Genomic DNA, 12,200 nt, shown 5'->3' on the forward strand with positions numbered 1-12,200 from the left:
GTGGGCTGAAACTAGACCAACTTGTGGGCTTTCTTTCGGGCTGAGATTGGCTGTACTGTGGGTTACACTTTGGGCTGAAAATAGGAGAACTTTGTCGGATTGCATTCAAGGTGAGAAAGGGCTGGATTGTGGGCTGAAGATAGGCAAACTGATTGGCTATCTTTTGGCCCAAAATCAGCTGCACTGTGGGGCTACACTATAGGCTGAAATTTGGCTGTACCTGCAAAACACGAAGCCCTATATAACAAGTGAAAAAACCACAAACTATTATACATACTTTCGACATTTACACATGCTGATTGACATGTCAATAAGTAAAAGCATAGCCACATGGGGATCATTCAACCAAAGGTAGCCGAACGTCTGATTACAAGAAGCAGCCATACACGGCAAAAGCCTTGCTTGACAGATGCCATTCTCTACATGGAGTACACAAACTGCTGCCAAAAACTGTTGCCAAGACCATCATTTACACAACCAATTATGCATCAAGAGCATCATACTACTCAACAAGCTGCTATCAAGCTGATCGTATGCAAAAACTAAGCATTTGTTGCTTTTCGGCATTTTTTGAGCTCCCAAATCTTGTAGACTGACACCCAATCAATTGCATCATACTTTGGACCAACAAGTGAGATACGCATGAGCATGTCTAATGTGTCCACTTTCAAGCATTGATGCGTAGACGTTTTAATTGCATTTTGCTTTGAAAAGCCTCGTTCACAAGACACAGATGACACGGACAAAACAAGAATCAATTGCCATAACTTCAATAGATTCGGATAAGAGCGCTGCCAATTGACATTTGAAGCAAACAACTGCCATGCATCTCTCATGTTCATAGTATCGCATGCATAGTATAGCGTATCGGTAAACGATAAAAGCTCGTCATTGCATCCCTGTGCATCCACAACATGACCTCCAACCTTTTTCAAGAGCCTACTCAACCATTCGTTTACCTTCTTTGACCTCTCCATTGTAGACTTGGAGCGCTTGGCATCCTTAGGATAAAACTGTGGAGAGAACATCTTGGTAGCATTCAAGAGGTATACATGCGGAAAATGCTCATTAACACAATCAATCACCTTTTGCACAAAACTCCTTGCAAGCTGCATGCAACTCTCTACATCTTTACCCCCATTATCCAAAGCCTTGCCTTCTTTGTCCTTACCTAGAATAACCTCAAACAACAAGCTGTGTGTATACTCCACACCAGATTCATTTACATAATGCCAAGTACCATCTTCAGTATCACACATAAACTTCTTTAAGTACTTTGTATCTTTTCCAAAATTTTCTTCCAAGAACTTACGTCTCAAAGAAGATAAAGTGACCTCAATGTATGCACTTATTAAGGCGATGTCTACATCCTCTTCTTGAAAATGCTTATTAAGCATATTCAAGTCGTGTAGAACATCAGCAAGGCGGATTGCTGAACACGCATGCATGGCCAAAGGTCAATATCATCCTCTAATCATCTAACTTCTTGTATGTATAAATTTTTTCATCAGAACAAACATCTTAAGCTCTCCGTTCGCAAGATTGTTAATAACACTTTAGTTCCAATGTCTTTTGTTAGCTTTCCTTTGGAATTTCATAGCACGATTTAATTGAAATGAGATGATAAAGGCCTCGCCATTTCCACCTCATCATCATCAACTATGCCATAGTGACAACAATGTGCTACGCTTGCCCCTTAAGCCTGACGTTCTAGGTCAAGGACCGTGGCTTCCATTGACATCAAACATTACGACTCGATTATGATGCTGACTTACTAACAACTCTACTATCACTCCAATCGGATGAGTGAATCACTTGCTGGGCTCATCCCGTAGCTTGGGGCTTGTCCAATGCCCTTAAAAGTAGCTTGTCCAATGCCTTCAAAAGTGCCCAATATTTAGAAAGGTAGTATTCCCTTGTGGTATTTGGGTGTATGCATATGGGTGTATGCATATGGGTAGAAGATAGGGTGAAATTATGTGCGCCAAATAGGATAGAGTTTAGGACCCCATCTCAAAAAGAGAGAAAAAAAAGAGATGACCAATATTGAAAGGTACCACGTAGATGCTTAAGCGCTTAACATTTAGGAGAAGATGTCTTCCACGTGTCATGTATAGAAGACATCTTTAAGTTGAGCATGCGAGATGGAACACTTCATGTAAAAGTGAGGTGGGACTCTGGCCGAAGGGTGACTCCAGAGTTCGAGGATGACAAGTCAAGTGATGCTAACCTATTTTTTCATTAAAGTGGTGGATGCACACATGCATGTTTAATAATTCTTGTGACTTGTGTTGATTCATGCTACTCAGGTATGATATAAGCATCGAAGTCAGTCGAACTACACACACTTCCAAAATCCAAGCCTAGAAGTTGGAAGTTTGCGCTAATGGGGGGCTTCTGCTGAGTCAACTATTGACTACTGTCTCTAATTTAGACTTCAATTATAGTGTTGTGCTAATTGAAGCACTCAAAGTAATTAAAAATATTCACAGATTTGAGAAAAGTTTCAAGGCCTTCATTTTGAAGGCTCGGGTGTCTCAAGTTCGTAAAAGATGCATCCAGGCTACAACTTGACGAGATCCTCCCTACATATCCGCTTATTATTTTAAAGTTCACAGGCAATGCGTAGTCATAGCTTAAACAAATTTGCCTACTTCTTTAATGTCACAGGCTGCAAGTGGGTCAACTGCCTTGGGAGCACTTTTTATAGAAGAAGTTAAGGCTTCAAATCTTGTGTGGGATAATTTTGTGCATGGTCGCTTAATGTTTGCGGATTTCTTGACGGTCACCCTTACTACATAAAGTATGTGGTGGTTGGATCCCTACATGTCCAAGCACTTTGTCGTAGACATTTGTGAACCCCCTTGAGCCTTTGAGGTTTTATAGTAGCTAGCTATGATTATAGCTCTCAAATGATGTTACTTGACCAGATAAAGGGCTTTTTCGACGGCACACATATGTAGGCTTAGCAAGTTGAAAATCAATAAATGCATGAGAAACCCGTGCATTCCCACGAATTTCGATTATGTCAAGCTAATCATCGTAATTGCTGATTTAAACATATTTTTTAAGAGAAATTTAGATCCTTAATTGTGTAAGTTTCACATGGTTAGAGAAAGCTTGGCAAGGTACATTTTTAATGCAAGTGATCGAGTTAATTGTGCTCGTGGAAGATACTATGAAAGCCCATCCCCATACCACCCTCACATTGCAGGAATGTGTGGCTCTTGTAGAGCCCTAAGCAGTCTCCATGATTTTTCATAGCTTTTAAGATTTCACCTAGATCTACATATCAGGAGAAATGGAAAAGAATAATCAAGAGGCTTCGAAGCTATAGGGTACCCCCATTAATTTCTCACCATGCTATGTCAACGTGGGTGGCAAGCACCATCCATGAGTAGCTCTCGTGGAGAGCTACCAATCATCTCTATTATATGTAGGCCTACAAACTAGTTGTGATCCCATATGGTCACCTTTTTTTAGCTATGGGGACCTTCTTTTAGCATGGGTACCACCTGGCATCTCATGAAGCCCCCTCCTCCAAAAGATATTGAGTTTCCTTCTATCAACTTGTTTCTCACCCATCCATGTTGTCTACTTCGTGGACTAGTGTTGCTTCATACTTGCTCGTGCACTTATGCTTGACATGCTCACCTGCCTCGTGCTCGCTTCACATTCTGTCTTTGACATCCTGGTGATTGCACGTCAGACCTATTGTAGCTCCTATCCACACTCCATGCTTGTTGGGGAGGAAAGAGAGACATGAGCATCAAAGGAGGCGAGGAGATGGCATGGAGGTGAAAATGATAGGCAACAAGGTGCACATATGATAGACATGGGCAAGAGCGTGTGGAGGTGAGGAGCACGAAGATGGAAGGGACATAAAACTTTTTGAATCTCAAAGAAAAAAATTCACGCAACTAGTTCACTAATTGCTACAACAAGTGACCCTTCTCAGGTGAGTTGATACTGTTGAGGCTTAACCCTTGTTAGAGTCCTCAACACTATATTATTCCTTGCATCGCTTTGCAAGTGATGAAGAGGTAGGTAATGCCCTCCTCCCCTCCATTTCCTGCTAGTGCTCAAAAATAACTTTGCCACCATTTCCGGGCTATTGGATCCTAGTAAACTAGGATTGTTGACGAGAAGTAAATTAGGAAGGTAGGTAATGATTATAGTTTTGGCAGTGAAAAAGTAAACTTGATAAATTACGGATGGTAAACTAGCATAAGAAGTAAACTACGGATGGTAAACTAGGCAAGTTGGAACGTGAAGCCCATGGACTTAGAAATTTTCTTGACGTCTTTCAAACAAAAAAGGATACACAAGTTGAATCTTGAACGTAAGACGTATAAGGCATTATGTGATAATTGTCATGCTAGCCATGTCACTCACTAAGTAGTCATTGCTTATAGTTTTCCATTGAATAGTTGAATCTTCAAAACATACATGGGGACACCTATCTAGCATTATGTGAAAATTTTCATGCTAGCCATTTTGGCCCAAGTAGACTTTGTTCCTAGCCCTATTTTCCATTGAATGTTCGACTCTTAAAAACATGCATGGGGTACATACTCCTTAGTTTACTATCTATACTTTTAGTAATTTTTCGAATTTAGCATCTTAAAGTTAATTAAATAATTCTTAGTTTACCCTTTCAAGTTTACTAGCTTCGTTGCCTGGTTTACAAAATTTTCTAGTCTCATAATTTCTAGTTTATCTGCTTTCCCACGTAACCCTAGTCTACTTTTCATCAGTTTACTAAGATCCGACGGTCCAAATATGGCGATGAACAACGGATGTTCTTTTTGAGAACTTCTAGCTGAGTCTGGAGGGTAAAATACAAAGACTTTAGGCAGAGTAGTTGAAGCTCATGGCGATCATTGAAGCTCGCCGAGAAGCGATGAGGATGAGCTGCGATCGGTGTTGGGGTTGATGCTACGGGAAATCGAGGCTGCGAGTAAGGAGCAGAACGGCTTCCGCTGCACCTCCCAGCAGCTTATGGACGAGTGTAAGACCTTCTTCTTCACGGGCCACGACACCACCTCCCTCCTCCTCATGCTCCTCGCGTCTAACCCAAGGAAACCCACCCGACTCCGACATCCTAAGCTAGCACAAAGTGGTGGGTATCCTGGTGACCATTGAATCCGTTTTCCTACTATCCTTATTTTTCCCTCCTTTTTATGTTACTCTATGCCAATTGTATTCTGCAGCTCGACATAATTAATCATCTGATCCTCACAAGTTTAATTCCTGCAAATTGTATACATAATTATAGGGATAATTAGTAGCGTTCCGTATCGCTTTATGATAGGTTTATTTGAGAATAACACCTTATTTGATTTGGGCACAAGGCAATGGGCATTCTACCTGCAGAAGATAGGACTAATATGCTAAAAAAGAGAGCTGTAAAACAGTGGTCATTGTTATAGGACGTGTACCTGCTCTTTAGACGTGGTTGAATGGACTCTGGATTCATGTACGGTAATCTTTAGCTAGGTTGATCTATTTTTTTGCTGAATATGGTTAGTTTGCTATTGATATGTGTTTTGTGCGTGCAGCTCGGCATGATATTGCTCGAATCGCTGAGGTTGTACACTCCGGCAACGCTGCTCGCGAGGCAGGCGTTTACGGACATGAAAGTGGGGGACTTGCCCAAAGGGCTGTCGGTGTGGGTGCCGGTGCTTCCCAACCACCACGACAAGTCCATATGGGGTGAGGATGCAGACGAGTTCACGCCGGAGCGGTTTGGCGAGGGAGTTGCAAATGCGTGCAAGCATCCCAGGGCCTACATTCCCTTCTCCTTCGGCCCGCGCAACTGCGTCGGCCAGAACTTCGCCATCATCGAAGCCAAAGTCGTCCTGTCGATGCTTCTCTCCCGCTTCAGGTTCCGTCTTTCGCCCCATTACAAACACGCTCCTATCTTCGTTCTCACTCTTAAGCCCAAGCATGGCGTCCCCATCATCTTAGAACGCTTGAATCATTCAAAACAAGCATTATGTAGTATACATAGATATACATGTTATAGACTCGATTGTATCGTAGCACGTACTGATTCTAATGGAAGAAGATATATCTTGTGGAAACTGTGACTTCCATCCAAGAAGTTTCAGTGATAATGCTTTATAATTGTTTGATGATTCATTCTCATCTAACAAATCCACATTTTCAATTCTTTTCAATTAAACAAAGTGATTAGTGTAATATATTACTTCTTCTCTATTAAACAAATTATTAGTGTAATATATCATTGATCACACTCTCGAGTCCCGAGTCGCAATGTAAATGTCACACAAATCCCCATGTCAGAAGGCGCTTTTTGACTCATCGGTCACAAGAGACGAAGCCCAAATGCCGATAACGTTGTCATGTTTTCGAGACATCTGCGTATGCACTGGTTTGCGCTTACGGTTGGGACCAAGGGGCTTGATAAAACCCGGTCAAAATAAGGATATGCTTATTTAAAAAACAAAAAATTTAGATTTTTACAGACTTTTGATATATTTCTTGATAGTTTTTCTGAACTTCACGAGTAAAAATACATTGAAATGTCGTTTTTTGTCCAGCCTTGGTTGGGAGACTGGGTTTGTATTTTGGGTCTAGCGTATGATTTATGAGCTCCTAGCTCCTTGGCTAGGGCTCCACAAAAACAACATTTTAATGTATTTTTTCCTTCTAGAAATATATCAAGCCCTTAAAAAAACAATTCAAATTTACTAGGTTTTAGTTAAAATATCGACAAAATATGCAAATTTAACCTAATAAACGGTTAGTTTATAAGCATGCTCTTATTTTGACTGGTTTAAAAAAGTGCTTTTATCGAGTCCTTTTGGTAGTCCCCCCCTTTTTTTGGAAGGTTACCTTAAGCAGCACAATCCTTCAAAGAAGGGAAAATTTCAACATTACCCTTCTTCTGTAGGGTTTTTTTTACCTCATCCTTCTTCTATATTAAAATGCTCTATACACATAATTTGAAAATTTTTGTTATACTTGCACTCAATCTTACAAAGTTAGACAAGTGAATATTTAATTCATACCAAAACTTTCAAGTATAAATCACTCTAGGAAGAGGTACTCTTGATTAATTTTGAGATCTTCCATCCATTTTGACTTCCACAAATGAGATATGTGATCCCGATTCACATTTTCAAGCTTCTCTTCAATAGATAAGGACATGAATATGGTTTCCAGCTAAGGCAAGACCTATCATGACTCTTTATTTTGTTTTGTTTGGAGGACACTCTTTCGCACCTGATAGAATTAGCAGGTATGACAAGGACAATTTGCCATAGCTTCAATATTTCGGGAAACATTTGCCTCCATTTAATCTGACTACTGCATTGTACCCAAGAGTCAAATATACCCTTAGTGGGATAAGACTCCACTAATGTAGGCACAAAATGAGAAAGTTCTCCTTTGCAAAGCTTTCTGTCGACTAAGGAAGATGAGCCATCACCATCAAATCGTTCACATAATCAATAAAAAAAATTTAACTCCTAAAACATTATTGTTATTCTCTGTTGTCTAGATATTTTTTTGGTGAAAAGAGCTTCATTGTATTAAACAAGCTACAATCATAAAATCTTTAATCAAAACTTGACACAAGTTTTTGAATGAACTCCTTTGCCAAAACAATACATCCTCCCATGTCTCCTTGTTGAGTACTACTTGGAAGAATTTCGTACTTGAGGACATGTGTGTTTCTCAAGACTTCCTTGTCTTCCCATCGTAATAACCCACCCATAGATCTCTTTAAAATTCCTTAAGATTATACAAAGTTCTCACATGCATCTTTAACAACAAGATTCTCGTGGTGTGCAATGCAATGCAAACCCACAAGATGGGTGTAGAGCGGTTCTCTCTACCGTGCAATATAGTGCTCATAGAGTACTACCGATCAACAAATGTGTTAAGAAACACAATGTCAATCTGAGGACTCGACCCGATTAGTGCATGAAGGCTTATCCCATGAGGGAGAGCTCACATACACGAACCACCACTTGACGATTTAACCATTCAACACCTCAATCAATCTCTCAATCCCTTAAATCCACTACACTAATCAAGAGAACAAGCAATGCATGGCAATCTCTTAATCCCATTCAAACATTGATTAAATCTTAGCTTTCCCTAATGCCAATGAAGTGGGCAAGAGCTTGCATCAATGGAGACTACACACACACACACTACAAGCATGCAGCATACAGAAGAGAAAGAAAGAAGCATTCAACTAATCATATATTAATCTACTTCAATGATGCTAAAATAGATTAAGAGAAAGAAGTGGAGCTATACTCATTGGAGCTTGATGCTCATTAGAGTACAATAGAGAGAGTTAGAGAGTTGCCATAGCTTGAGAGCTCAAGAGCTTCACTCAATAGCTTATGAGAATGGCCAAAAACGTACCCTTTCTTTAGCTAACATCTCTTTTATAAAGATGTCACTAACCCTAACCCTAGGCCTCTTTCACACATGGACGGACAACCCCATAAGTGAGCCTTGCTTAATACACTTAGAACTCTCGTTTAGGATCCACATTGACCAAAAACGATTTACATTGCACTTTGGCACAAAAATATGGAAAAATTATGTGCGTCTTTATGTTCCCATGGCTACAATCCCGCTCTCTCGCATTAATTGCTTCTGGCCTTCTTCCATAATCTGTGTTCCCATGGAACATTCCCCCCTTCCTAAATCACGCACATCCTCGGGCGCGGTAGAAACAAAAGCTGCAAAAAACAATGAAAGACAAGTAAAGCCTTTTATTGAAAAAAAACCAGAAATGACAATCTCACATGTGAGCATGTAAGTGAAAGGCCGATTAGAGTTTTAAAGAGTGCTAATAGAAGCGAGTAAAGACTAGTCAAAGTGAGACTAAGTGGTAGATAGTGCTATGCAAAGGCAAGTGTGCTTGTACACCGCAGGTTATGACTGCAGTCTCAATGTCCCCAAGTGTTTAAGTTATTCCTAAGTGGCAACCCTACTCCTAAATATAAGCCATGGTGATTGGACCTTTCTTTCTTTCTTTCTTTCTTTTCTTTTCTTTTCTCTTTTCTCTCTCTTTTTTTTCTTTTCTTTTATTTCTTTTCTTTTCTCTCTCTTTTTTTTTAGATGTGTAAAGAGCAGAAGATTAAAGAGAATTAAAGAGGAAGGTTCCATCCCAATGAGACCCAAGCAATGGCCAAGAGACCTCTGCCAAAAGAATCTAAAGGCCGCTAAGTATCTCAAGGGTGACAGACCCTTTTCTTTCTTTCTGTCTCGAGGGCCCATAATGTACTCAAGAGTCCTACCAGCATCTATCAAGGCGATAGAGTCCTTGTAGGTCTTCTTCTTAATCTTTTAGACATCCGTGTTCACCCCATGGAAACCAAGGCATCGACCCCAAGGTCCTACCAAGCATCTCACATGGCCGTAGACACGTCATGTCTCAAGTCACTTCTATATATTTTTTAGGGCATGTGTTTTGTAAATTTTTTATTCATCGTAGCACCTAGCCCATACCTAAGGTAGCTACCACTAGGGATAACTAATATACTTCTAGAGCATAAGAACTTGGCATACTCCGTTGGCATATATCTTACACTGTCTTCAAATAGAAATACATTCTACTAAGTCCTCTAAGAATCTAGAAATCACTCGCCACATAGTAACAACTAATTTAAAACTTAAACCAGTCAACTGTGTGTGAACATGCAAACAATGTATGCAAAAGTAAAAAGCACATAAAGAACAAAAGATTATGATTTGAATACACCTGTTGTAGTGCTCGTTGATGTGGCGCGTTTGTCTTGATGCATTGCTGATGTGCAGATTGCTTCTCTTTGCTCTTTGTAGGCATTGCATGTCTCCCCCCTTCCTAATTTGTGTGCACGGTAGGTGGACTGTTAGAGCGTGTTTGTATGCTCTTGTTTTGCTGAGATCTCTGCAAAATGTTTTATTAACAAACAAGAAAAGAAAAGAATAAAATTTGTTATTAGTGCCATCACCGAATATAGCCGAGGGAAAAAACCCAGTGGGAGAAAAGTGCCCTGGCTTGTTCATCTTATTGTGGAGTTGATGTGCTTATCCTTGCACTGGCGGTGGATCCGTGTCCACTTCTGCTGGAAAGATTGTATCAATCACTTCAGGATGCAAGGACAACCCTGTACAAAAGCCAGCCTCTGGAGAAGGTGGTAGAGGAAGGAGTGCTTCCTCGCTAAAATATGGCATTGGTTCTACGGGAAGGTTAAGCAGACAATTTTGATTTTGGAATTGCTCGATATATAGGTGCTCATAGTGATCCAAAATTGACATGTTGAGGCTGGGGGAAGAAGGGCTTGCAAGATAAGTGGTTGCAAGTCATTTATGTATGTATCCCTCTATTGTTGTGCTTGAACCTCCTCAGGTAATCTACGTTGATTTGGTCCTCGGTCTGGTACTCTCACATCAAGAACGTTATGGCGTTGGGGTGTAATTCCCACTATTTGTTTCATTAAGCCCGTGCCATATCGTTGAAAGTAAGAGTAGCCTAGCTAGCAAATGTGTGAAGCTTCTCCTAATACGAGTCGTGCACACTCTTGACAATGTGGAAATGGATGATGTTGTTGATAGAATAAAGTGACAAAGTGATGCCCACAACAATTTTATAAAAGTACCTAGAATGAGTTTGAAAAGGTGGAGCACTATAACCCCCGCGATGTTCAGGTTGAGTACTATCAGGGTCAATGCATGGTGGACATGTATCTCGCTAAGTATCCATCAGGAGGTATCTGCATAGAACAATGAAATTTAGAAACTTCAAACTTTATACACTCATATCCATCATTACAATCCCTATCAAAAACAATGTAGATAAGATCATCTCAAGAAAAACACAATCCTGTAAAGGCATAAGGAACCACATTAGTAAAAGTGAGGCTATTCAAACACTGATCTACCAAAGAGCTTCAATTGTAGTGTTAATGCCTTACCTTTGGTTTTGGGTATGTCCTTCTTAAGAGGTGGGAAGGATAGCAATTGTCGAGGAATTTGAGCAAGATAAGAGGATTTAGGCAGTGAAGTGCTAGAACCCATGCTCAAAAGAGACTCATGTAAAGTTGGATTTGTCTTAGGTACACAAGTTGATGGTGGAAGTGTGTAACAAGAAGAAGTTGGGACAACTGGTGATTCAATACATGTTTGGGAAAGGTCAACACAGGGGAATTTGTAGGTGCTATTACAACCACCTATCCTATCTTAAAGAGGTTGTGTTGATTTCCTTTGCACGCACTGATATGAAAAACCTGTTGGCTATATATAGAATGTCTCTATATATAGCCCTAGGATCTCCTCTATATATACTCATTCTATTGTGTGTATTCCACACACTTTGGGGATTCAATCTTGTGTCTCGTGTGCTTCTCTCTCATCTCTCTCATGCTATCGCCTTCTCCAACATGGTATCAGAGCATGTGCAATTCATGGCGATCATGGTTCTCTTCTTCTTTCCATACGATAAGCAAGATAAGTCTCAACACGCTTCTCTTTTTCTTTCCATACAACATACATGTTTCTTTTCCATGGCACGCATTCATATCGTATGTGTGTGCATACAAGGCCACACGCAAGAGAAGGGATGAACGTGTGTGTGTGTGTGGAGCTTATTGGATGGCAGATGAGCGAAAGGGAGAGAGAAATTGCTGCCATGAGATAGAGAGATTAGATCTGTTTTGCAAAGCAGAGAGAGCGGTGTGTATGTGTGTGTAAATACAAGCACACACAAGGCTGTGTACTACCGTGTGCAGGAAAACCCAAGAGAATCGCCTGAGCAGAAAAGAAGACGAATTTGGAAACCCTAAAAGCTTTATGTGATGCAGCACAACCCACGATTCTGCGACTAAGAAGAGTGTGAACGGATTGCTAATATATAAGCGGAGATCAATGACAAGGTTCGCTGATGTTGATGCAGATTTGCTGACGATGGTGTGGGCGATGCAATGGTGATGTAATTGATGAACAGGAAAAGGGTAGGATGTTTTGTGCCGTGTTGATGCAGATTTGCTGACGATGATGTGGGCGATGCAATTTGATGAACAGAAAAAGGGTAGGATGTTTTGTGCCGTGTTGATGCAGATTTGCTGACGATTATGTGGGCGAAGTTAATCCTTGCAGCAGCTTCTTCACACAGGACAGTAGCTTCATCGCCACGTCTTTGTTATTTTTAGCAAATTCAATCTCTTTTT

At 40.5% G+C, this 12,200-nt stretch overlaps 2 protein-coding genes across 2 annotated transcripts in view; one reads left to right on the plus strand and one right to left on the minus strand.

The window, feature by feature from the left end:
* Window positions 1-6,140, plus strand: part of LOC147612118 (cytokinin hydroxylase-like) — a 97,475-nt gene extending 91,335 nt beyond the window's left edge. The window contains exon 5 of the mRNA XM_086784265.1: window positions 5,562-6,140. Coding sequence (XP_086640391.1) covers window positions 5,562-6,092 — 531 coding nt within the window. The 3' untranslated portion in view covers window positions 6,093-6,140. The remainder of the gene's footprint in view (window positions 1-5,561) is intronic.
* Window positions 543-1,448, minus strand: LOC147612120 (uncharacterized). The gene has a single exon (XM_086783882.1). It carries the CDS (start codon window positions 1,446-1,448, stop codon window positions 543-545), a length of 906 nt encoding a protein of 301 aa, XP_086640008.1.
* Window positions 6,141-12,200: the final 6,060 nt, after the last annotated feature.

The sequence above is a fragment of the Cibotium barometz genome, chromosome 46, assembly GCF_041138505.1.
Source record: "Cibotium barometz isolate CiBa-2024 chromosome 46, ASM4113850v1, whole genome shotgun sequence".
Lineage (NCBI taxonomy): Eukaryota > Viridiplantae > Streptophyta > Polypodiopsida > Cyatheales > Cibotiaceae > Cibotium > Cibotium barometz.

Excerpts from the sequence above, each read along its gene's own strand:
- LOC147612120 (XM_086783882.1), bottom strand. The coding sequence starts at position 1,448 with ATGCATGCGTGTTCAGCAATCCGCCTTGCTGATGTTCTACACGACTTG.